This window comes from Coffea arabica, chromosome 1c (genome assembly GCF_036785885.1).
Source record: "Coffea arabica cultivar ET-39 chromosome 1c, Coffea Arabica ET-39 HiFi, whole genome shotgun sequence".
In the NCBI taxonomy this organism is placed as follows: domain Eukaryota; kingdom Viridiplantae; phylum Streptophyta; class Magnoliopsida; order Gentianales; family Rubiaceae; genus Coffea; species Coffea arabica.
The window spans coordinates 52,640,587-52,667,568 of NC_092310.1; the positions used below are offsets into that span (position 1 = coordinate 52,640,587).

Consider the following 26,982-nt stretch of genomic DNA (forward strand, 5'->3'; position numbering starts at 1 on the left):
GCTGTGGGGCTACTTTTCTGTTGCAGCATCAGTCGCCTGAATCAATGTGCCTCCCTTCCTGGACCGCATTCATTCGGCAAACAGCGGCTCTTCTTGTGTGGTTGGCTCCTGATCTTACAGGAAACAAAAAAGAAAAAGATTTTTTAACAAGGAATGGAATTGAACCATATTCGTGATTATCATTTGTTTAACATTTACTACCACCATTTTATGCTGCATTTGGCAAAGGCCAGACTCCCTTTGTTAGGTTGATTAACTGCCACTTTGTAGAGTTTTAATTTGAGTATGAAAGCTGAGCACCCTCCTCTGTCGCCAGCCCATGTTTGGATAAGAGAGTATTTAGAAGTTTTCTTTTAAAATTATATATTTTTTTTTTCGCTCAAAGACGGTTAAAAAAAATATAAAAATGTATTAGAAAACATGAACATAATATAACAATTTCTTTTTGGGAATATTAACGACACTTCTCTTTTGGTTATTCATATGCCCACTACCTTATCTTTCATATTTAATAAGAGACCGTAGTACCCCGACCTTATTTTTGTATCTCAAACCCATAGATTAATCTTGTCAAAACGTTACGTTATTGACAAATTGAAGTGGTAATTATATTTACCTCAAAACACATCCACCTCATCTTCTTTTCTACAAATTTTAGGCATTTTTTAGAATCAACCATGGAAGACAATTTTCCATAAGAAGCTATTGATGAATTAAATAAGATATGCCACTTGATTAAGTTCAACAATATTGGACAAAAAATTCAACGATATTGTAAAAATTTTATTTTATATTAACGCTCCAATTCCTTAGAACTTACTAATGCAGACATGTAATATGAATATTTTTTGGGCGCCCACACTTTTGAGTTTTCAGTGAGTTGTATATCGGGTTGTTATTATTGGAGTTATTCAAATATCTACTGTTGTTCTTTTTGATTAATTTTTTTTTGCGGTCTAGCACAAAACTCATTAAAAAGACAAATATTGAAAGAGCAAAAATTTAGTGGCCATGCTTAAAAGCATTATATTTAAGTTTTGACTCAATAAATGTTACTTACATTACTAAAAATTAGCTTTTAGCATTTTGTGATTTTGTTAACTCTTATTCATTGTTTAATTGAAGCTTTTGAACAAAAAAAGGTACAAAACACGTTACTAATCCACTTTAAATTGACCATTTATACATGCAAATGAATGCCTAATCAGACTTGGAATGTAAGAGTGAATATGATAAAGTCAATCTATGAACATGAGACCAAAAAAATAAGACGAGGGCACAATAGTCCCTCGATATAAAAGATGGAATAATTAGGATGTGAATAATTAAAATGGAAATGCCATTAACATTTTCCTCTTTTTCTTTCAAAATGAAAAAAAAAAAAAAAGACTAAAAGTTTTACTCTTGATTTATCTCCGTGAGTGGGAGGTAGATAAGATTCTCTGGAAGTTTAGATGGTCCAGGATTTTTCACATAATTTATTTGCAAGACTGTTCCATCCTAAAAGTAGTCGGGGTACCTTTCTGTCTTTTCAGTTTCTGTCGTCCGAATTTTGAATTTAAAGAAACTATATATCCAAACTGGAATTAAATTGCAGTCTAATGGTAATAAATATATTCGGGAACCTTTCTTTTTTTGCTTTTCATGGAGATGCAAAGCACCACCAATAATTAACTAATGCACTTGCAAAGTAGAATTAATACTACAACACCTGTCCTAAGACGTCCAATAGCATCTGGCACACAATGATAAATCCCCTTTCAACATTCTAAATCAAGAATTAATTTTATATACACTCACAGTTTATACACTTTTACAATTAGATGCATGACACACAATCCAAATTTGAATTTGAAATCCAAATTTTGCTTATGCATGTTAATGTATACACTATCTATGTGTATACATCCAATCATGTTAATGTATACACTATCTATGTGTATATAAGATTTACTCATTCTATCAAGCGAGAATAATGATAAGTTCAACCCATTTCCAATACAAACTTGGATCTTCATCCACTAATTTGAAGCCAAAACCTAAACGTATCTCCATACCTCTGTCAAATTTCACTTCCTTAGGCCCCGTTTGAATTGCCATTTTTTTATCAGAAAACTATGTCATTTTCCGTAATCACATTTCCCTATTACCTTTTTGTCTCACATACATCAAATTGTTATAGTAATTTTTTCATAAAAAATGACGGAAAATGCAATCCAAACGGGTTTTTAGAAGTAAGGTACCGACCCAATTCATTTTACTACTAGTCTGGCACAAAATTATACATCCATTGAAAAAACTTCATCCTTGCTTCTTTATCCCTCCAAAAAAGCAAAAAAAAAAAAAAAAAATTTGTTTGTTTTGGCTAAAAAAAGTTGATAAGAGTAGACATCGATGAGACTTGAGAATCGTTAGAACAGAAAATCTACTTGCTAAGTTTTTAAGTTAAAGTCGGGAACTGAAGATTGTCCCCACTTCCAATTTCGCAGTTGTAGTGGTCATCCGAAACAAAGAATAGCTTTTTCAAAAGCAAAGGAGCTGAAGATGCCTAAAAAGGACAGATGAGATGTGAGAAATACCAGCAAGGCACATTGTGTAATTTCCACCTTTTCAAAACTTGAAAACAGAGAGAGAATCAGAGACAGTAGCGTCTTACTAGTAAAAAAAAGAAGAGAAAGCAAAAGGAGTAAAAAGAACAATTATGTGAATGGCTGCAAGTGCTACATGTCTCTTCCCTGATCAAGCTTCTTCAATTACAACAGCGAGCAGGTATTTTTAGGCTTAACAGGAGATTAGGTTAATCCTCTTAACACATCAATCTTTCTGCTGGTAGGTTCGATACTCCACATGAGAATTGCAAACCTCGTTGTTGCATATATTTCTTTCTAGCTTTTACTTTTTCCCTTCCTGATTCCTTTTTCTTGGTCCACTCTCTTCATCAAGAGCGCTTTAAGATTCAAAAGGCATCAAAAAGCAGAATAATCATGGACTACATTTGCCTTTTTTTCTCACTCAAGAAAATGCGAGACTTACTAAGGCAGGCATATGATGTTCACAGATATTTTATAAATGCCAACCAAGAACTAGCTTGTAAGAGACTCCAGAAATTATTGCTTTTCAGCTGGACTGTTAGCATATTAAAACACTCTATTGACGCGAAAAGTAAAAGAAATATAAATGATGCATATTTTAGATTACTGTCAAAGGTTGTCAAATAAAGAAAAAATGCGTATCAACTATAATCTTAGTTCTTGATTGTCTGTCATTCACCTTTCCTTACACATTAAAAAGGCTATAAACAAAGAAAAGTATTGGCAAGGTTACAAGTATCAAAAAGTGACAGTTGATATAATTTGGCTACAAATGAAACACCAGAGCCCAAGTACAAGTATTATGGCAAAATGCCAGCTCTAGGTTTATCACATGAATATCCACCACCCCCAACCCCCCCCCCCCCCCAAACAAAAAAAAAAACCGAAAAAAAGCCCACATTGGAAACGCATACAGGCACACACACATGCACACGGATCCATATCTCTAAACCATTCAAAAGGTAATTTATAGAGGCTAATTAGGTGAAAGCTCTTGGAATCATGTTATGGGGGTACCCTGAGTAGAGATGACCACCATGCAACTCATGAAATGTACTCATCCATGTGTTATGCAACCATGCGAACCATAAAATTGACAAGATCAGATTTTGGTTGTACATATATTATGTACACACAGACCGGTTCTGTGAATTTTAGAGTTCAGTATCAAAGCTAGGAGAAATTAGATCATAACTTCAAAAATCTTGTCAAATAATCTGGACAATCCACAGAAATGGACAACTTTCTGCCAATTTCAGTGAATCTATAATCAAAATGAAAATCATCAAAGTCTAAATGACAAAAGAAGATGAAAATTCTTGTAAAAGGCATGTGACAATATATCTATTGGGATAGCCTCACATGTGAACCTCCTACAGAGAATACAGAAACAAGGGACAAAATTGCGCCCGCAAGATAAAATTTTCACTATGCCAAATTACAACTATAATTGTTCTATCAGCCTTAGCTTTAGTGAATACAAAAGATCCCTATACTGAAATTTCAAAAGTAGGAAACGTTGTAGTTTTTTTGGGAATGTCTACCAGCTATATTTACCTTTCCAGAAGCATCACCAGTTCGCAATGTGGAGTGTGTGGAAAAAGATCAACAGCCACAGCTTTGACAGGTTTAAAAGGCTCAGAATAAGGCATGGATTTAGCCCTATGACGAGCAAGACCAGCACTGCTCATATTTCTCCATGCCCAGTTATTCTTTTGACCCCCTTTCTCAGTTTTTTCAGCTGATGGAGTACAGAGTTCAATAGCATTTGCAACCAAGCTTTCAGGATTACAGGAAATATAGCTGAAGACAAACAAATTGAAATGAATGAAGGTCCAGTAAAGAACAACATCAGTAGAAGTACCAGTCATCCAATAGAGATACTTACACAAGTCTCCTTAAAGTTGCATTTGTCCTCAAAACTTTGATGACCTGAAAGAAATCACAGTCATTGCAAAAGAAAACACCTAGTTTCAACAGAGTAAGTTTAAGGAGAAGCAGCTATAAAAAAGCCAATACTGAGGAGCTCTAAGCATTTGACAACTACAAAAATTGCAGTATGCAAACTCACAGATCAGTTGAGGCAACTCAAATTGATGTAATGCAAAAACATTGCTAAGTTTTGGGAAGCTGTTACAAATTGCAGACAGTTAAACATGTCCAGAAGCAACGCCATTATTCAAAGAAAATCAATATTAAAGTATGGACTACTTTATGAAGCCTGAATTACCCCAAAACTGGTCTTGCATACTTACATTATTACTGAAATTTGCAAGCTTTGTCCATGTTTGAAATAAATAAGAAAAAGTACTGGGGCAGATATCTGAGTTGTGAGCCAAGGGTTTAAATGACTGGACTTCAAGGAGAGACTCAAAAACTACTTTCATTAGTTTTATCATAGGAGGGGAGGCATCACTGACTTTCTAACTTACTGTCTTTTATGCCACAAATAGATTAATTATGTAAAATTCTGAATATACAGGATTATAAAGGCTTCAACCACATCTTTCGATCCCCTACATTGACCTTCATAAGAAAATAGGACCGAACCACCTCAATCATAACCCAAGCAGGTCATGAATTGGATGATGAACATCTACTAGTCCTCCTATTAGTCACAACAAGAGGCTAATGACAATGAAGTTCAGTCTTGTATCTTTAGGAGGTGAAGCTTTGTGAAATTACAATTAGAAGTAAGACCCAACAACACTATCAAAGCCCAGTTGTAGTGGCATAGAAGAAATGATCTTCAAATGGACACAGAAATATGATGGATCTGAAAGGTAATCCAGATGGTTCTATCATCAGAAAGGACTGCATGACTCACAGTAGGATGAAGACCGACACGTGGAGGATCTACAATGGCAACAATATTTTTAAACTGCTTTGTTGAGGTGGTCCCATTTTCAGAGGATGAAAAGCTCTTGTATTGGGTGTCAGCTTCTACATTTCCATTATCCAGAGACCCGGATTCATGATGAGAATTCATGTTCTCAAGATCTGAGCTTTCTTGAGGTTCTAGGGCACTTTCTGCAGAAGTTGTTTCAAAAATTTTGACTTCTTTGTTGTCCTCAGCCAGTTCCATAATTTCCTCTTGTTTCTGAGATAAAGTCAGGTACTCTTTCAGGAGACTCCCCATTACATCCTCTGCCTGAAACAAAGATATACAAACTTAAGGAACAATAGTTTTATATTAACACATATAATAACTACAAAACCACAAAAAGCAATACTCAAGTAGCATGTGCCAGGCAAGATAAAGTCTAAGTAAGCCCGGTTGAGTCTCTCTCTGTGAGAGCGTTTTCTCTCGTTTCTAGAGAGAGGAAATCACCTCTTGTGGGTGTTAGAAACTTCCTTAACAAACTTTCCCAAAATAAGCTCAATCTCAAGAGCCAAAATAAAAAACCTTCCATTGTAGGAAACTTACCGAATTCATCCACTCGCTCTGGATCTACGCTTGGATATCTAGGGAACGCAGCGCAATTTATCCTGATGTCCCAGTCCCTTGCGATCTAGGAGAGTCGATCTTCGCTTCTATCTTTTGTTTTCTTCTTTTTTGATCCTGTGTTCTTTGTTTAGGTTTGTGTCTTGAATCCTCTAATTCCGTGTTGGTGTGTGTTAGCTTTCAGGTGATTTGGTATTGGAGCTTGGTTGGAGGCGTTGTTACAACGCTGACTATTTTTGGATCGTGACTGGCCTGAGCAGGAGCCTGGCAAGCAGTGGCTCATCTGTGGGGGGAGCATGGAGAACATTGAGGACATTCTACGAAGGTTCAATCTCTCTGAGGAGGAACGAGATGGTGTCAGGTTGGAGAAGGAGGAAGTAGCGAAAGGTGTGCTAGAGTGCAATATGAGTCTGATCGGGAGGGTTTGGGGGGATAAACAGGCAAATATAGGTGGACTGAGGAGCTTCGTGAATAGTATGTGGTCACAGGCAAAGAATCTCAAGGTAATGGAAATTGGACGCAACTTGTTTCAGTTCATCTTTGAAAAGGAAAATGACATGGATGCAGTGATGAGTCGAAGGCCATGGATCTATGACGGGCAGCCACTAGTGCTACTAAGGTGGAAAGAAGGACTGGAGGATGATGTAGAGGCACTGCATAATACACTAATCTGGGTCCAGATCTGGAACATTCCGTTGCATTGGGTTACGAAAGAAGCTGGAAGGAAGATAGGTAGCATTTTCCCTAAGGTTTATGAAGTGGTAGTGCCACAGAGTGGGGGTAAGGAGGGGAAACACCTGAAAATCTTAGTAGAAATTAACCTCTCGGCTCCCCTACCTCGGGGAATCATGGTGAGTTGTAATGGCGAGAGAAGGTGGATTGCTTTTAGATATGAAAAATGTCCAGATTCTGCTTTGGTTGTGGTAAGATTGGGCATACTGAACGAAACTGTGGGCAGAAGGGGTTGAACTTAGAGGGGGATTCTCAGTTTGGGAACTGGTTGAAAGCTAGTCCTCCTCGAAGTCCGAATAGGAGTACTAGGAATGGCAACGGGAATGGGGGGACTGAGGAGGAGAGGTCATGCATGGGATAATAAGGATAAGGAGAGACCTGTGAACAAACTGCTGTTAACCTATACGGAAGATTTCCATAAGGCAGCACAATCCAAAGGCGGGTCTGAGGGGGAGCTGAATAAGAATTTGGTTTCCAGGGGTGGAAAGGAGGGTGCTGGTGAGGTAAGGGGTAGGGGTAAAGGGGAAGCTGCAAGGGAAGGAGTGAACAAAGGGGATGAGGGGTTCCGGAAGGATAGTGGTAGACTGGTTGGAGAAAAGGGGGACGATGGGAGGGATGAGGGGCTGAGGGATTTACAAGGGCAAGAAAGTCTGGTGGAGGGGGGGGGGGAGGTTCTGATGACCTGATGTGGGTTGATGGGGTACAAGGGAATGCTGAGGGAGACAAGATTACTGAGGGATCAAGGGGAGGGGGGAATGATGGGTCGCAGTCTGGGGAAAGTAAAGGGAGGGGGAAGGGGGGTAAACAAAAGAGTAAGTCCACAGGAAGGCAAGGGGTGAGCAGGAAATGGAAAAGAATTGTGCTAGAGGTGAGCAAGCGGAGGCCACTGGGAGAGGCAAATGTGGAGTTGAGTGGAGCTGGGAATGGGAAAAGGAAGCTGGAGGAAGGAGAAGGGGAGGGTGCTGTGGGGCGAGTAGGGAAAGAGAATTGGAAGAAGGTCAGATTTGGGACTGAATCTAGTGAATGCATGGATCTGTCTGAGGGTTTGGAGCCCACCCTACAAGGGGTTCCAAGGTTTTCATGTAGGCTCTGGTGTGAAACTGTTGAGGTGCGGAGAGCCCCTTGACAGTTCCCCAATTGAGGGAGGTCATGAGACTCCACTCTCCAGAATTAGTATTTTTGTCAGAAACAAAGAAGAAGAAAAGTTACTTAAATAAGGTCAAGCAGTGGATTAAATTTGATAATGTCTTTGTTGTGGATCCAGTTGGCACTGCAGGGGGGCTGGCTGTATTGTGGAAAAAGGAGTTGGTGGTAAAGAAGACTTTGTTTACTAGTTTCACCATTGAGGTACTAATAGAGGATGGTGAAGCAAAATGTGAATGGTGGTGTATATGTGTTTATGCTAGTGCAGATTCAGGAATCAGGCAAGAGCAGTGGGAAGTCATTTCCAGGAAATACTGGGCCATAATGGGGGATATGAATGATATTGTTTCCAATAGTGAAAAGTGGGGAGGGAACCAGAGGTCAGAAGGGAGGTTGCAAGATTTCAGATCCTTTATAAATGACAATGAACTGGTGGATATAGGATATGAAGGCAAACCATGGACTTGGAGTAACAACTGGGGAAATGAAGGTGAGGTAAAGGAGAGAATAGATAGGATTTTAGGCACCAAAGATTGGGTAGAGAAGATGGGAAAAGCTAAGTGCCTACATGTGGACACTGAGGCCTCAGATCATTGTATGTTGGTGTTGGATACAAGACCTGCTAGAAGGAGAGGGAAGAAAAGATTTATGTTTGATCGAAGGTGGCTACAGCAAGAGGATATAGGGGAAGTGATAAGGAAGGCATGGGGGGAGCAGCAGCAGGGATCTAGGTTATACAAAGTGCAGTGCAAAATTAGGCAGGTTAGAATGGATCTGCTGAGATGGAACAAAGGATGTGCAGGAAACTCATGAAAACCGATTGAAATGTTGAAAAAGGAGATAAAGGAGACAAAGGAAAGGACTGATGGAGGCTCTCGGGCACACCTAATAAACATTAAGAAGAAGCTGGCTGAGGCTTACAAGAGAGAGGAAATTTTTTGGAGTCAAAAGGCCAGGGTGCAGTGGCTAAAGGAGGGGGATAAAAACACTGGCTATTTCCATGCTATCATAACTGGTAGGAGGAAAAGGAATAGGATTAGTGTGTTGCAGAAGAGGAGTGGGGAATGGTGTGAGGGCGAAGAGGAGACCTGCAAGGAGATATTAGACTACTTTACACAAATTTTTTCATCAGACAAGCCTGGTGATTTTGCAGAAATCTTGCAAGGGATCCCACAGACTGTCACTGCTGCAATGAATAGGAAACTAATCAGGCCAGTCACAGACCAGGAAATAAGTCAAGCTGTTTTCTCAATGCATCCAAACAAGTCTCCAGGACCAGATGGTATGTCTCCTGCCTTTTTTAAAAAATTTTGGCACGTTATCAAATCTGATGTTATCCAGGCTGTGCACAGTTTTTTCCATTCTGGTTTTCTGCTTAAGTCAATCAATGAAACTTTGATTAACTTGATTCCTAAAACTGATGCCCCTTGTACCATGACTGATTTCAGACCAATTAGTTTGTGTAACGTGCTCTACAAAATCATTTCTAAGGTTCTGACCAACAGATTCAAAACTGTCCTTAATAGCTGCATCAGTGAGTCACAATCTGCCTTTGTTCCGGGCAGACAAATTTTAGATAATGTCTTTGTAGCTCATGAATGTGTTCACTTCCTAAAAAATAAAAGGATTGGGAAAGAGGGATGCATGGCTCTCAAACTAGTTATGTCCAAGGCGTATGACAGTGTTGAGTGGGAATTCCTGGCCAAGGTGATCTTTAGGATGGGGTTTTGTCCTAGATGGATCAACTGGATCATGAACTGTGTAACTAGTGTAACCTATGCAGTGAATTTTAATGGAGAGAAAACAAGTTTTATTAGACCATCTAGAGGCTTGAGACAAGGGGATCCTTTAGCCCCTTACTTGTTTTTGATATGTGCTGAAGGGTTTACTTCCCTATTAAAACAAGCTAAAGAACAAAGAAGGCAGTCAGGCTTGAGGATTGCAAGAGGTGCTCCCCGACCGTCTCATTTGTTTTTTGCAGATGATTCTCTGATTTTCTGTAAGGCAAGTGGGGAGGAAGCTGGTCATCTGAGGACGATCCTGGAGGTGTACGAACGAGCTTCTGGTCAGAAGATCAATGTAGAGAAATCCTCAATCTTCTTCAGCAGGAACGTTAAGGAGGTACAAAAAGGAGTGCTGGCTGAGCTGCAGGGAATGAGACAAGTGTTGCAGAGCACATATCTGGGATTGCCGTTGGTCATCGGGAGATCCAAAAGGCAGGTGTTTGATTTTATAAGGCAAAAAGCAACTGCAAGACTTACTGGATGGAAGGAGAAGACTGAGTCAAGCTGGAAAAGAGGTACTGTTGAAATCAGTTGTAATGGCTCTACCTACCTATGTAATGTCTTGCCGCTTGTTGCCACAGACCTTATGTAAGGATATATGCTCAGAGATGGCTAGGTTTTGGTGGGGTCAGAGAAAGGATGAGCATAGGATTCACTGGCTCAGGTGGGGAAAGCTGACTGAGGTTAAGGCAGATGGAGGGTTGGGCTTCAGAGAGCTGCGCGAGTTCAACTTAGCATTACTGGCTAAGCAGCTTTGGAGGCTTCTGACTAAGCCAAACCTCCTGGTGAGCAAGATAATGAAGGCTAGATACTTTAAAGGAATGTCTATCTGGGATACAAAGGCATCTAATGGTGATTCATGGTGTTGGAAGAGTCTTCTCAGTGCAAAGGAGCTGTTGGAAGAAGGAACTAGGAAGAGGGTGGGGGATGGGAAATCTATAAACATCTGGGCGGATCGCTGGCTTCCTAGTTCAGAGGATGGAAGGGTGAAGTCGAGGAGAAGGGAAGGGATGAAGGTCCAGAAAGTGAGTGAGCTTATTAGGGACGGGAGGTGGGATAGGGAACTGATCAAACAAGTCTTTGAGGAGGAGGAAGGGAAGAGTATACTGAGAATCCCGCTTGGGGTGCAACCGCTGAAGGATAGAATATATTGGAACTTCTCTCCTACAGGTATGTACACGGTTAAGTCAGGTTATCAATTTGCAAAGAAGGGGAGAAGGAGGGGGTCGCAGTGGAAGACAGATGCTGGATCTAGTTGTACAAAGGTGGGAACTAATCCGAGCTGGAACTTTTTGTGGGTTTGAATATGAAACATAAGCTGAAGCATTTCATTTGGAAATGTCTGCATGGGGTGCTGCCAGTTAATGCGGTGATCAGAGAGAGATGCTCCAAAGGTGATCCCATGTGTAAATACTGTGGGGAGAGCACGGAGACTATTGAACACTTCTTGTTTCTATGTCATCATGCCAAGGTTATATGGAAGGTTGCTCCACTGAGCTGGGATGGGTTGGAGATGTTTTCAAACAGTTTCTGGCACTGGTGGGAGGAATTAAAGCGGGCAGCAAAGGAGGAAAATGGGAGGGAGCGCATTATTCTGACTGTCAACTTGCTGTGGCAAATTTGGAAGTCCAGGATTGCAAGGCAGTTCGATGAGAATCATGGGGACCCAAGGGTGGCAGTGGAGAAAGCGTTAAGGGAGTGGAGGGAGTATCAGGAAGCTCAGGAATGGGAGAGGGGAACTGATGGAGGTCATGCGAGGAAGGATGAAGCTTTGTCAGGTTGGAGGAAGCCAAGGGCTGGTTGGGTCAAGGTGAACTCAGATGCAGCGTTGCACCTTAAAGCTGATACGGCAGGTTGGGGGATGGTAGCAAGGGATTGGCTTGGAAGATTGCAGGGGGCCTGGGCTGTTCCAAATTTTAGTTGTGCCAGCCCAAAGGTGGAAGAAGCAAAAGCACTAAGAGAGGCCATGATAGTTGCTCAACAGCAAGGTTGGCGAAGGGTAGAGTTTGAAGTGGATTGTAGTCAGGTAGTCAAAGCAGTGTGTAGTGAGGAGGATGACGTAGTTATAGCAACAATTGTACATGATATCAGGATACTTAGGTCAAAATTTGATGAATGTTGTTTTACCTTTACAAACAGGGTGAACAACTTTGTTAGTCACAAACTAGCTAAAGTAGCTATTACTTTGGAGCAAAATGCTGAATGGAAGGAAAACTTCCCAGTTTGGCTGCTTGAACAAGTTCAAGCAGATTGTAAGGGCAGTTGCCCACCAATACTGTAATTGGTTCATTATTAATACAATGTTGCAGTTTTGGGGAAAAAAAAAAAGTAGCATGTGCCAACAACATGAATCCAAATATCCACTTTTGTTTCACCAATGACTTAAACATGTAAGACCCCACATGCTTCGCTTGAGAGGACATCTTAGTATCGTTATATGAATAAGAAGTACCTGATATTATTTTCCAATACTCTATTTCATTAGATATAAATTATGTCATTGTAATATATGTATGAACAAACAAATCAGGCATAAGAGAAAAAATAGGCACAACAAAGCATATTTGTATGTTAAACACAGATTTATATAAAGATGAACAAAACACATTCACCATTTTTTTTAATCGCAAATTCACCAGTTCTATGTACAAAGCATCACTGTAAATGAGAGATTACCAACAAACAAGTGATCCAGCAATATAATTTTTAATTTTACTAACCAGCCCTACTGGCAGGCGCAATTTGGTTGTGAATTTGGCATTTAACACCACAGGCAGATGTTGAAGAGACTAACCAATAGTTGAGCCTAGACCAAACTTTAAGTCCAGACTATTTCACCGCACAAACAAGATTTATGATTACTAAAGACCTTTAAAAAAAAACATACAAGTAAAGAAATTGAGCCAAGCTGACCTTTGCACAGATAAATCTGCAGTTTTTTATACCATTAATATCAGCATTCCTTTCAGCATCCGAAACTGCAGAAGCATTCATTTCGATGCCAACAACCTAACAAAAGCTCAGTTATTTGATGATGATTTCTTCAAAAAGGAGAAGAATTTGAGAAACAATAGGCCAATAGTCACATATAAACAACAAACGAAAATCGAAGTGCTTCTTGAAATAAATATCATGTAAGCTGTGCAAAGGTTTATACATTTTATCTATTCTATCAATCCCGAGATAGCAGGCTATGGAATAAAGTGTATCTGTCGATATATGAAACAAATAAAAAAATTGTCATAAAGCTCATTGAATAAGCCCATGAGCATTACCATGCCAACACGATGAGCTAAGGTAAGACCTATTGTTCCTGTACCACAGCAAATATCAAAAAGCAAGGTGTCAGGACCCAAGCCAGCCCACTCCCCAGCAAGCGCGTACAACTTCTCAGCTGCAAGGCTGTTGACCTGCAAGATGTCTAAAATGGTAGGATGCTAGCATGCGAAACAACAATGACTTCAAGAAGAATATTTATATGCGTCTCTGTGTGTGTGCATGTGATAGAAAGAGAGCGTGGATGGTGTGTTAATAAATAGTGCCTCACCTGAAAGAAGGCGGTCGGAGAGATAGAGAACTGAAGATTACTTATGTAATCATGAATTCTAGCTTCAACACCATCATAAGGTGCAACAACTCCTGAATCACTACATTCCCTGGGAATGGGAAGGGAATGCAGAGGAGCTTCAGCTGGTGCTGCATTTGAAATTCCTTTATGATCCTACAAGATAGGAAGGCACAACATTAGATAAGTAAACCACATAAATATAAAAAATGAAGTTTTTAAATCTGACGACACAGTAACTGGATATAAGCTATTTCCTCCCTAAAGACAAAGAAAAGAGAAAGTTGTCTATGAATCAAATACTACAAAATAGCAGCACCCTAGTTGATTTCTGCAAACAAGAAGTGCTCTAATCAAACTAGTGTTGTACGATGAGTTCCACCTCCGAAAGTACAATCCAGGCACTCTTATATCGGTTTGACCAATTGCCTAGTCCCAGTTACCAGATGCATGTATCCCATTCATACTCTTCCTGACAGAATGTGAACTTACAAGTATCTCAACAAGATAATCTATTTAAAAGTCTTTCAGGTTCCAACTGAGATAATCTATTTTGATGTCAGCAACTTTCAACATGAAGGACAGATGTCATTAAGCATTAAACCAGTTTAGCCAACGTAGCAAACTGGTACAACGCTGGCAGACAGATCCAGTTCAGGATCTTGTTTGATATGAAGAATTCTTATTTCTTACCTCGTGAAGTAGTTTATTTCTCCAATGTGACATGGGATTCAGAAAGCTATTAGGATAACTTAAAATAACTACAAAATGATGCTGGCCAAAGTTTGTATCAACAAGCTTGTATTCCTGTGCAACTAAGTAATCATTACCTTCTAATAAGCAGTCCAACATCTAATTCTTCATTACCTGGACAACTATGGCTGTTAAAGGCAAACAAGGAGATTCTGCAGTAGCTCTTGAAGAAAAATCTCGAGCCATCTTTTGAAGTTCATCATTTACTTTTTCATCATCAAAGCCCGTAGTGCAAACCTAAGTTATTAGCGATCATAAAAGCAAAAGCCAGCCAAACAAAAACTTATCAGAAATTTGAATGCATGATCAAAGTGTAGACTGTTACACATTGGTGTCAAAGAAGCATATAAGTGCTAATCTTGATTCATAAATGCACAAGGAATAAGTTTTCTGTCCCGTTTTGTTATGAGAGAGTGATACTATGTTTTCTAAAGCTAAAAATAATATGAACCAATTCATTTTTAGCTTTCCCATAAAAAAAGCAACATCAAAGTTGTACTTTGCAACTAGCAAACAGATAACCTGAAATTTAAAGAACAGGTTAATAAGATTAAAACCTGAACCATGAGCATAACCTCTGAAACAGTCGTATCAGAATTCTCAACCTCAGCACTTTTGCCTGGCTTCCTCCCTTCTCGAACCTTATTATGGAGATCAAGAACCAAAAAGCAGCAGAAAGGAAAAAATGATATCATTTCTATGACCAAGTCCAAATGCCAGAAGAAAAGATCAACTTCAGTCATCAACTGTGAACTTCAATAAAGCGACTCAAAAGCTAGAAACATTTATTCAGAACATACCGTCAGTTGACGCCAAAATCCCATATTATTCAATCTGTTCCAAATAGGAAAGCTCGAGTGACTCAAAAATTCCTGAAAGATTGCAGCATACCTGCTAGCAATTCTAGATACGTTCGGGCAATCCACAGGTTCCTGAACAGCTGTAACACCTTCCCTAAATTAAATTATCAATTTCAAGTAATGAGTAACACACAATGATAACATAAACTAGTGGAAAGAAAGTCTGCCTTGATGTAGATGACCTGAAATTGCCTAGCAGAAATCCCACTGTTGGTTTTCCTTGTAGGGAGTAACCCACAGAGAACTCGCACTTGTTACGATACTCATTGACAAGAGGTGACTCAATTATCCCCTCTAATTTGCAGGGAAGACCACCTGCACATCCAAATCATTTGGTTGGACAGCTGTAGAACACACTTTCCTCTGCTGAAAATTAAAAGGGGAAGAATTTCGTAACAAAAGTTACATTTCAATTTTTATAAAATCATTAGCAGCCTCATTCTGGCTTAGATAAGAGTGACCACTCTTCCTTTCCAATAAGTTCAGATGTATGAAATAATTTCAAAAATTTTTAAATTTTCTTCTTCAATTTCTCAGATATCATTATATCAGCACCTATTTCTCTAGATTTGAGAACCCATTCTGGAAGTGGAACACCATTTGGACAAGCTTTACGTGCATTTCGAGTCTACATAGAAAAACGAGAAACATTAACCAGGAGTTAAATTCCCATAAGTTGGCAACTAAAAGCTCGTAAGGAGTAACTACGAAAAGATAACTTCAAAAAAGAATGTAAGAAACTCGACAGGAGGGGTTAAAAAGTAAAAGCAAATCAAGAAAAGGAAAAGAAAAGTTCATCTGACCAGTCTTTTGAGGGTCTGGGTAAGAGACTTTTTCTTGTGCTCTAACTGATCAGCATAAGGCATATGCGCAAGTGGAGTTACTACATCACGAGCAGTTCTACCCTTTGAATCTGAATTATTTGGTGCTGAACATTCATCTGTTGGTTCACCATTTTCAGTGTCAATTGAAGATTCATGAATATCAGAACTTCCATTGACTGACACAGTGTTCTGATCATGCTCCTGAGCATTGGGCACAGCCACTTTATTTTTCTTATCAAATGATCGTTGTATCACATCTCCAATCTTCAAATTTTTGCTGCCAATAGACTTTCCATCCAACTCCTGTCATATTAAAAATTGAGAAAGCAGAATTCAACATCGTGTTTTGCATAAGTTTCTTAATGACTCTCACTGATATCTGTAGAAGGAAAGGGTACCTTCAATGCGCTATTAACTTGCTCTGCACTTTCAAAACTCACAAATCCGACAACCATACCTTTCTTCTTTTTAGCTGACTTAAAGGAAATTCCCTGGAAAACCGCAACATACAGTCCAATTACATCATCATGAAGGTACACCAAGAATGCAACATATTTGAAAAGCATAGTAAGCTTAAGTCAAAACAAAACATGGAAGATGAAGATATCAAAAGGGAAACCAGAAAAAGAATACTTTTCTGATCTGTTATTTCAAAATAACTTAAAACTGAAGACTTTTCTCGAGTTTGATAAAGGAATACATCAGAGAGCTAGAGAGGACAACCTCACCCGCTTAAGTTTTCAAATACCAACATATTAAATATCCAAAGATACAATTTTTAATTTCTTTAGCAAGTATAACAAACGTTCTTATATCAAATTACATAAGAACGTAAAACTTAAACACTAGCACAGACTAAAGAATTGTACCCACAACTTTGGAAAAAGGAGAGAATTGGCTTTGGGCCATTAATCAAGGTTGCTGGAATCAAGGTTGCTGGAACCTGCTTTTCCAAAAAAGAAAAAAAGGTTTCTGGAACATGCACTTTTAACTCTTCAAACATAAAGCTTGACTCTTCCATGCAGGAGTTTCAATCCAATAATGGGTTGAAAGTGATAAATTTGTAAACTTCAAAGCACCAAGGTCGTGAGCAATCAATGTACAGTAACACTAATTTCTTCTAGTTTTCCTTTCCGTTCTCCAAATTTCTCAACCAAACAGTACTAAGATATCCAAATTTCAAACTTAAGTGGCACATAGAATTACACTCTTTTATGCTCACAGAAAAAGAAAGGCCCGACTCACATTTTCATCGAGAAAGTTCCTTAGATTATCCGAAGTCCACTTCATTGGGAGGTTCACGACACACTTAGCCAACCCAGCCTCTGAAGAACCACCACCTTCTTCTCCATCTGCAAAAGCCTCTGTCATCATGCAGTCATTCCTATCCTCCTTCCCCGTCCCACCACCCTCATCTATTCTCGCCATCTTCTTAGCTCGCTCGGATGTCGGGTCCCAAGTGTTGTCGGGTCGGGGCCGGAGCTCCAACTCCCCATGGGCATATCGGCACGTGTCACCGTGACTGCACGAGCCTTTGGACCGCCTGAAATAGGAGCAAAGGCTCGTCTTCCAGAATGGGTGGATCTCACGTTCCCGGTCTTTGTTCGGGCTTGATTCCGGGTCCGGGTCCTCGCGCTTTCGCTTTTCCGCAGTTGTGTCACTGTCAGTGTTGGGAGTCAATTCGGGAGGGGCTTCAATTGGTTCGACGTGGTTTGATGAATCCTGCTGGTTAACCGGCGGGCTTAAGGTTTCTGTTGGTGTAGCAGCAGACATTTTTGTTCGCCGAACAGCAGTCGGGTTTTTCTCGGTTGATCGACGTTAATGACTTAAAACTGTCAAAAGTGCAACCGCAGAGTATTGGATTGGTCCTTATATTTCCCTGTGTTGTGGACCTCTCACTTTTCAGTCTCTGCGGCCTTCCAAGCTATGTTGGTAAATCTTGTTGAAATGGGCCGCTTGTGTAGTCACCAGGCAGCCCCAACACTGTATTTGGGCGGGAGATTAAATTTTTTAAAATGTAGGCAATTTAATCCCACTTTTCTATCAATATGATCCCTAAACTTATATTTCGGTTCCAATCAAGAAACTCAACAGCGATGCCACCACATAATTTCCATCAAGCTCCTAATCAAGCAATCCAGAAAGGGGATTTTAAGGACTTTGATGTTGGGCTATAACAAAAATTAACTGGTCGATAAGTCTTTTGAGAAATATCCAAAACCCAAAACGAAAACAAAAAACTTTCTTGGATAAAATCTAGAGTTTTAGTTGATGATTTGCTAAACAAAATCGAAATAGATTGTGATGAATAAGGAATCAGAGGGCGTAAGAAATCGAAGGATGGAGGGAGTGGGGGATGAAATGCATGAATGATGCAATATTGAGGAAGGGGAGTCAAGCAAATTGAGTAAATTTAAGAACTTAAATCTTGTCTATTTTGTTATGTTAATAGCTTAATCATGGTTGGTGGAGGTTAATCTTATGTCAAATAGTAGAGATTTTCTGCACCCATACAACAAATTCTAAACAACCATAATAGTTCAACAAATTCTAAGCTTTAGCACATACAAAGAATTACCCCAAAATTCTGCAACCATGAAACCTTCTTGATGGGTTTGCCTTTGTCCATGTAGTCACAATTCGACATTGTTCGAGGCAGTAGCATCACACGATTTTATCTCTATTGCAATATTTCTCATTTCCTTCATGAGTCGAGTTTCCTATTTCTGAACCATTTGAACCAACAACAAAATTAACAACTCGATCGCTAGCTGAGCTTTAGCATGCTTTGTCCCAATTCCTCCTCATATGCATTTAATTGCAGTACTTTTTGTACACAGGTTTGAAAAAATTGGACAGATCTCTCTTTTTTTAAATAATTCTAAGTTTAGAATTGGGGTTTTTTTTCCAATTTATTCCTTTTAGTTATAACCTCAACATCAACATCCCTAAAATACCCTTTTGGGTTGCTCGATTAGGAGCTTGATGAAAATTATGCGGTGGCGGCGGCGCCGAATTCCTTGATTGGATCAAAATATAAGTTTAGGGATCAAATTAACTGCAAATAATATATAATGACTAAATCGACAGGGAAAAAAGTTTATGGACTAAATTGGCCATTTTTGCAAAAATATTCTGTAATTACCAGCTGCTTGGGATAAAATGACTACTGTGTTTGGATGGGAGATTATATTTTGAAAAAATATCGTAACACTTTTTGTAACATGATATGTGTCAATTAAAAAAATATGATTAAAAATATACTTATGATACAAGTAAATAATTTTTTTGCAAATAAAATCATATCCAAGCAAACCCTTCGTGCAGTAAGCTATTTATTTTTTCATTTTGTTCCCCCGTAGGCAGGGTATGTTTCTTGTTTTATTTGGTAAGATTACATTGTGAGGTCAATTCTTGCTAAACCAAATTTGATAGGATAAACGCAAGCATAGACAACATTAGACTAAATTCACAACTTCTAAAATTTAAACTAAAAATGTTTAGCTCTTAATGTCGACCTTGATCACTTGACCAGAATCACCACTAAAGCAAAACCTTATTAAAGAGAAATGAAAAAAAGATTATCGGGAGAGATTTCGAAGGATATTAAAGGTCAACTTGTGGTCACGCTAAATTAACGTTGGGTAACATCTAAAGAACCAAGCCTGAAATTTAATTAGGTACTCCTTCTCTTTGCACTTTGCCAAGTAATTAATCCTCTCAAATGGTTTAAGTTGCAAGCGGGAATGATTTGATTGGCATAGCCGATATGGAATTACCAAAGTGCGCTGCGATCATTGGATGTCATTTTACAATTCTACATTAGTGAACAATACATGCAGTGCATTATCGAACTTCGCAACTTAAGTTGCATCATTAAAAGGTTTAAAGTACAAAAAAAAAAAAAATTTTAAAGCATTTTGCGACATGATTTGTCCGTCGTACGAAGCTTGCCTAGTACGTCATATCCTTTCGTATGATTAACAGATAATTACACCAGACGAAATTTATCCAACGCATGCTCTCGAACGGCGATTGCAGTCCCTAATCAACAAAAATATGAGACATGATCTGTTCAAGATTCAAATTCAATGCATTTGCACCTACATGTATATGTCTAGCCTGGCGAACAAATTAAGCGGTGATCAACTGGCCATGGCCCTTTTGCACCCACCGCTTTTGTTGTGGATGCTAATAGTTGCCATTGTGGGGATGCTACACAAAAGTCTAAATTTTCCGAATCATTAGAGTGTCAACTTGTCACGCCTCAAAGCCATCCGACACTTAATTTTGATGCACAAATCGACAGATTGATGATGGCGATGCAGAACCAAAGAAACAAAAAAAGAAAAAGGCAGATGACGGCGATGCACAGTACTAGAATTAATGCGATGCAATTATTGGTGGGACAAATCTAAACTATAGAAGGAAGAGTCTCATTTCTCAATTTTAATAGATTGTTTGTTTAAATGCTGAAAAGAATTCGTTTCTTGCATACTCGTGGAAAATTATACAACTCTCCATCCTTTAGTATCTTCTAGGTATGTCCAATACTACCGTGCCTTGTCATGATGGATGTAAATTCATCATATATCCTCAAGTCCATTATATATTACGTGATCTTGAAAAGGTTACTTATTCTTTATATATATATATATATATATATATATTATGTGATCATATATATATATATATTATGTGATCTTATGATTCAAGTTTTTCAATTTACAACCTCTCATATTTTACCATTAGGCATATTAATAGATCGGATCTTATTTATATCCAACTCAAATCTAACGTACTTGGATAGGATTTAGATTTAAGTTCTTAAACCCAAACCCTACCCAAATCCAGATCATGTAAAAGAGTTATGAGTCTGGATAGGGTCTAATTTTCTATAATTCATATTTAAATCAAAACTCATACCAGGTTCTACCCAAATCCATGTATATATAATTAAATTATATATATATATTAGTAAATTTATAAAATATTATAAAATTCTCTGGTTATTGGATCAAATTCAATAAGATTTCATGATTATTTTTTTCCAACATAATCCTAGTTATCATTGTAATTAGTACAAACTTTTTCAGAAAAATAAGATAAAGTAAAGAAAAATAAATTAAAGATTGGATGTAAATATAGTTAAAGTTTTAAAAATAAATAGAAGTGGTCGATAGTAGTTATTTTTTTAGTTCATAATATTGCATTCAACTTCTTGAATATTGATTTTATTATTTGAAAATAAAAATTGAGTGGTATTTATATATTTTTTGAAATTCATATATTTGTAACATAGATTTTTAATTATAGTACGTTTACAAGATACATAAATCCATGAGATCCAATCCAAATACTATCCATTGTCCATTGACATGCCTACTTACCATCAAACCCTTTCCCAAAAAGGATTACCTTAAACATAAGGTAATCTCCAAAAATATACATCTTTGACAGGGACCCCGACTTCTCATGCATTTGCTCACTAGAGTTATATGGCGAGTGGCAACATATGGCTTCTCAGATCAACTGTGAAAAAGCACTGCCCCGACGGTGGATTTGTCGTCGCAAAACAATGAACAGTGTGAATTAATCATTGCGTCTATAGGTTTCCATTCGGAGGTCACGCAGCCTTCACCAGAAAAAGTTTTCGTTTTGGTTGGGGGGGAGAGAGAAAGGAAAAGAAGATTCCTGTAAGTTTTGCTGTGTAAGATCTAAAGGGCTAATAATTTATGGCTGATGTGACATGGTCACATACAATGGAGCTGAAGAGTTGGAGGATGCATTGATACGAAAGATCTACATGTACAACTGGAAAACTGAAAAGTTCAAAAACTTCTGCATTTTAAACAAAACCCTGATGAAAGATTGAGATTAAAGAATCATCAATATCAAAATTCAGTGGATCGGATCATTCATGTTACTATCTGACAGATGATTTTCTAACGCTGCAGTAAATAGAAATTCATGTCCTCGCGTGAATGATTCAACGTAGCACCTTCCACCACCTTTAGGTCCCAAGTTCGAGTTTCTGTTCTGCTGGATTCCTCCGCGCACTTATCGTGCTTGGATCGGATTGGGACGTCGAGCCTGAGCCGCAGGGAATTAGTCGGGCCCCGTAAGGATTGATCCGGACACCTCTGTGTCGATAAAAAAAAAAAAAAATTCATGACATAGCTAAGGATTCTGGAAATAATTATAATTTGTATGTTGCGCATAAAGGCTTCTAATGCATTCTCAAAATGTTAATGCTAACCTTTTTTTTTTCTCAGAAAACGGGAAAAAAAAAAAGAGAAAGAAAATACTTGCACCACCTACGCATAATCTTCGATGTGACACACAATTTCTTTCTTAATCATATTACCTAGTACTCAGAGGCTACCTCAAAATAAGTCATTACTCAAATCCAAATCCACCGACAACTTTCATGATATTATTGCATGTGATATGATGTGTCCAAACCTATAGAGTATAAACATCACCAACGGAAGAAAGTTACTTTGAAATAAAATATAGGATTTGATTAACGCTATAAAATTTATTAAAATATTAGTTTTAAATTAAAAAAATCATTATGGTAAAAAAGTGCTCGCATTGGAGGAGTATAATAGATGTGAGTGTCTGCATAAGTATAATAAAACAACGTGTGTATCGAATATTATTCGTTTAGAAAAATCCTAAAATGTAACTAAAAGGGTACTACTAGAACTTTAATTAATTAATTAATTAGTGATTAGCAGATGATCGTATGGTTTTATCACTTATTTTGCTCAAGGCGTCTGTCCCTTTAAAAGGGGCACGTGTGTAATATAAGCGAGGGGAAAGAACCTTCGGAATCTTTTTTGACCTTTTATCACTCGATAGATAGCAAGTACTTGATAAGCCCACTCCAAGTCGCCTGGGACTCCTCTCACCGTCTCTGACTTGACTCCCATTAGTTCTTTCAGATCCAAATCCCAGAAACCTCTCTGGAGAACTCTTGAAATTGTTCATAGAAATCAATGCTATGTAGATAAATAGTAGGGAGTTTTAAGCACACATTGTTAGGATGTAAGGAGGATAGAATTGGTTCATAGATTTGGATTTGATGATTGTGGACAAGATGCTTGATTCAATGCCGAAAAGGGTTCCAAAAAGGGTCTGGCTTGGGTTCCAAATGTCAATGGGATTACTCGTGGGTGGAAATCACACCTCTTCCAGGTTTTGTACTCGCTAAGTATTTTGTTTTTACGTATCTGTTGGCTTCAATTTCATTGTCGTTTTTAACATTACTGATTTTGTGAACTGCAACTCCAAAATCACAACTTTAGCTGCACACACTTTGATTCCTGATTGATTTATCTAGATCTGAGGTAGAACACTCTGAAAGGCCTTATCTTTGGGATAATTGGGACAAAAGAAAAGATGGATTTGACGGTCTTGAAATGGCAAATGCTACGTGGGACTTTAATGAAACGTATGTTTGTTAAGGCATTTGCGTTAGGGTCTGCTCTGCTTGTGCTTTCCATTATACAGATGACCCATGATGCTCGAAAAATGGAGCCAATTTTGCTGAACTTGGATGCATGCCCACTGAACTTTGGCTCTAGCGAGTATTACAATTTCAGCGAGTTTTCAAATCCCCTTTCGGTTTTTAGGTTTTCTCTTTATGGGGGTTTTAGGATGCTTAGCAAAGAGACTGAAAACTTGGCTAATAATGTTTTCAAGGAGCTTATGGGGAAGAATTTGCTGGATCCTAATTCGAAAACTTTGTGTGTTGGGGAGGGTTCTGCCTCTGCTGTATCAGCTCTGCGAGAGCTGGGTTTCCGACATGCTGTTGCTGTTGGTAGCCACCCATCTTTCTCACTTCTAAAACGCAGATTTGTTTGTGAGCTCGACTTTGCAGATAATTCCTTCGATTTTTTGTTCTCGAGAGCTCTTGATGGGGTATCTGTGCCAGCTCTTCTCGTGCTTGAGATTGAGCGTGTTTTACGTCCAGGTGGCATTGGTGCTATGCTTGTTGGTGCCCATGACTTCTACTCTGGAAGCCTGATTAGGTCTGCCACACCAGTTTCATTATATTTAAAGAGTTCTGATATCATACATGTGTGTGGTGTTGGCTCAAATGCTCTAGTCATCTTTAAGAAAAGATTTGAAAATGCTGCTTTCTTTGAGCAATTTCAACTTCCAAATGAATGCCCTGCCATCACAAATAACAAACCATTTATGAAGTTCATTGAGCCCCTAACGGATGAAAAATCACTACGTACCAAGAGGGAAGTTTCTTATCTGCCCAAGTTTTTGAATACTTCAACAAGGAACAGACTCATTCACATCAATGTTGGTGCAGACGAATCCACAAACTTGAGTATTTATGAGCTGTTTAAACCTTATAGTTCATTTGGTAAACGAGCATTCAGTGTATTTTTGATGGATCATAACACTTCTGTCCTGTCTTCTCACATCAAAACTCCTGGTATCACTTTTATTTACCATCCAGGCCTCGCAGGAGAAAATGCTGCTCCGGAACTGGACTCTGATGAGTACTTGAGTGCTCCAATGGATATAGAAGGGTTTGACTTTGCTCGCTGGTTTAATGAAACAGTGGAAGATGATGATTTTGTGGTCCTTAGGATTAATACAAGAACACTGAAGTTGAACATTCTTGGTGAATTGTTCAAAACTGGAGTAATATGCCGTGTTGATGAACTTTTCCTCCAGTGCTCAGAGTCGCTAGACTGCAAAGGTGCCATTTGTGAAGACTGCATGAGTCTTTTCAGAAGTCTCAGAAATTCTGGTGTGTTTGTTCATCAGTGGTTGGGGGACTGAAGCTCATGAAACATTTGCTCATTTCCATATATCATTTCAAAGTTACTATGTAAAATAAATCGAGGAAAGTTTGTGGATTAGATTTCTGATGTACAACTCTTTCCTTTGAACTGTTATTTACTAGTGTTTCAAGTGTGAGATCTTATCCTCTAGGTTATGGAGGATCTTTAATTCATTGAATGTAAAATAAATTGAGGAGAGTGTGTGGGTTGATAATCAGCCACTCTCTTCCATGTCACTGTTTTGTATGTCTTTGGGAGTTTTCATGTATCAGTACTAGACTCCTTTATGTTATGGAGTTGTTTAATTTATCTTCTTCTGCCAACTGGTTAAGATATGGCAGAGTTGACTTTGAAGCATGATTTATTCGAATGGCTACCGGAACATGAATCCTGTGAGGATAACATAATGGTCTACCTTATTATCGATAGCGACGGAGTAATGTAAATACATAAATTTGCAATCTGCGGGCTTGTGGTGGTAACGTGAGTTGCTGGAAGTGATTGTACTCAAGCCTTAGGCTTCATTTGGGAGTTGAGGATTTGGACGGAAAATAGCGGGAAAGAGGAGAGAGTTTGATTTTCCTTTTTCTGTGAGTTTTTAGTAAGAAATGAATGGGAGGGTGAATTGTAGGTAAAATTTTTCCTCCCAAATTGGAGAGAAATTTGGAGGAAGCCTGTGAAATTTTTTTAAAATATCTATTTTATCCTTAAAAAGGTTTTGAATAAATATTTAATGACTTTATATTCAAAATTATTTCACTAATTTTCAAAACTCTCAAACAACATAACAATCCTTTCTATTCTCTTCTCTTCTCTCGTAACTAAAGTTTTCCCTTCTTCTCTTTTCTATCCTAAACTCCCAAACTAAGCCTTGGTACTGCTATTTTCTGCATCTTTCTGCATGTTGTATTCCGGCTGTTTCATTATTGTAAATTCCTACTGGATCTGGTTTGGCTAATTATCAAGGCCGTATCATTTGTAGAATGGTAGCATGTTTGCCAGGACAAAACATTTTATGTTATCAATATATACGGGGAGTTCCATAGTACCTTTGGGACGCGTACTAATGAGTATCAATTCACTGTTGAATGTTTGACAGCATTTAATTGACAAGAAACAACCTGTCGTGTGTGGGGCAGCAACACCTCTTAGAGCATCCACAATGGATTACACTTTGTGGAGTGTAATCCACATGCCACGTCAGCATTCCACTTTTTCCTCTTTTATTACACTTTTACTCACAATGGATTACACTCCGCAAGGTGTAATAGCATGGGTCCACAATTAATCAAATATTTATTTTAATAATGCATAACTCATATCCCATAAATAAATAAAGTAATTTTTAAAACTAATTTTGTTATTTTTTAAAAATAAAGTACTAACTTTCGTTAAATTTTGTACATTTTGAATTTTTTTATTTTCTAAAAATGATATTATTAATTTTTAAGTTTGAATAATATATCTTTTTCTATGTTTCAAAAATAATATATTGTTATTTTTTTAAAAATAATTATATAGGAAATTAAACAAATCAACGAAAAAAATAATTATATTACCGTTGCCATGGGAAGAAAAATCAATGCGTGTAATCCGCATGACACGGCTCCAATGGGGAGCCGTGTCATGGAGGGGTGTAATGGGGAGCCATTACACCCCCATTGGAGATGCTCTTAGATCTGCTCCAATGAGGCTTCTAAGTGGGGGAATCAGCAGCATTCAAACGTGTTCAACAGCATCTATAGCACTTAATGAATCAAGAAAAGAGTTTGTAATTACTACTATGCATCTATGGCATGAACTTGCTTCCATCCTATGCAGGCAAATGGAACGGGTGAATCCTGCTGTCAAGAAAAATGAGGCTGCAATATATGACGCTGACTGACATCCTGGTGAACTGAAATTCATCTGCTCCTTGCGAACAAATTAAATTTCTCTCTTCTATCTGTGCAACTTCTTGAGCACAGTGGCTACAGTTTCCTTCAATATCCGGTTGCTCTATCTTCCATCAGATCATTATAACTGGCCCTTCAGATATTACCGCTTTATTTTAGTCAAAAATTAAGATAGAAAGCCTTGGTACAGCAATTCATTATTAGCTCATCTAGTCTATGTATGTTGACCTTGGTCGATCAATCCTTGGTTTTGATGATTAACAAACCAAAATGTAGATTTGGGCTAATGTTTTTATGTGAGTAATTTGTTAGAACAGATTCTTGTGGCATAAAAGAAGAAGCAAAAACAGGGCACTCATGTCGGACGCTATCGGACGTCCGAAAGGATGAAGAACATCAAGAAGGAAACTCTGTCGGACGCTCGTGAGGAAGCATCGGACGTCCGGAAGGATCGGACGCACGCTTCGGACGCACATCGATCGCATCGGACGTCCGAGAAATTTCGCAAAGATTTGATGACTCTCTGCCTACGTTCGGACGCAGGGTTCGGACGTCCGACAGGTGGTTTGGACGCAGG

The 26,982-nt window shown here is 38.4% G+C and overlaps 2 protein-coding genes across 4 annotated transcripts; one reads left to right on the top strand and one right to left on the bottom strand.

The window, feature by feature from the left end:
* Positions 1-3,907: 3,907 nt before the first annotated feature.
* Positions 3,908-18,611, bottom strand: LOC113727784 (zinc finger CCCH domain-containing protein 24-like). 3 transcript variants are annotated; one of them, XM_072077133.1, is made up of 15 exons: positions 18,276-18,611; positions 16,943-17,680; positions 16,096-16,188; positions 15,677-16,000; positions 15,429-15,501; positions 15,056-15,188; positions 14,814-14,967; positions 14,571-14,654; positions 14,128-14,250; positions 13,243-13,416; positions 12,971-13,105; positions 12,609-12,704; positions 5,419-5,742; positions 4,480-4,523; positions 3,908-4,394 (listed from the first exon to the last, which is right to left on the bottom strand). In XM_072077133.1, the coding sequence occupies exons 2-15, from the start codon at positions 17,468-17,470 to the stop codon at positions 4,145-4,147; spliced, it is 2,535 nt and encodes an 844-aa protein (XP_071933234.1). In that variant the 5' UTR covers positions 17,471-17,680; positions 18,276-18,611; the 3' UTR covers positions 3,908-4,144. The 3 variants fall into 3 exon arrangements, with proteins under 3 accessions (XP_071933234.1, XP_071933233.1, XP_071933237.1); XM_072077132.1 differs by having other exon boundaries at positions 16,943-17,821; XM_072077136.1 differs by having other exon boundaries at positions 16,943-17,821; positions 18,266-18,611.
* Positions 18,612-22,365: 3,754 nt separating this feature from the next.
* Positions 22,366-24,864, top strand: LOC113742417 (uncharacterized). Its single transcript, XM_027270256.2, has 2 exons — positions 22,366-22,900; positions 23,216-24,864. The coding sequence occupies exon 2, from the start codon at positions 23,216-23,218 to the stop codon at positions 24,506-24,508; it is 1,293 nt and encodes a 430-aa protein (XP_027126057.2). The 5' UTR covers positions 22,366-22,900; the 3' UTR covers positions 24,509-24,864.
* The last annotated feature ends 2,118 nt before the right edge of the window (positions 24,865-26,982 follow it).

Coding starts and splice junctions, on each gene's coding strand:
- LOC113742417 (XM_027270256.2), top strand. CDS start 23,216: ATGACCCATGATGCTCGAAAAATGGAGCCAATTTTGCTGAACTTGGAT.
- LOC113727784 (XM_072077133.1), bottom strand. CDS start 17,470: ATGTCTGCTGCTACACCAACAGAAACCTTAAGCCCGCCGGTTAACCAG. Junction 5,743..12,608: donor GCAGATTTATCTGTGCAAAG/GTCAGCTTGGCT, acceptor TCTTTGTTTCAG/GCAGAGGATGTAATGGGGAG. Junction 4,395..4,479: donor GCAACTTTAAGGAGACTTGT/GTAAGTATCTCT, acceptor GTTTGTCTTCAG/CTATATTTCCTGTAATCCTG.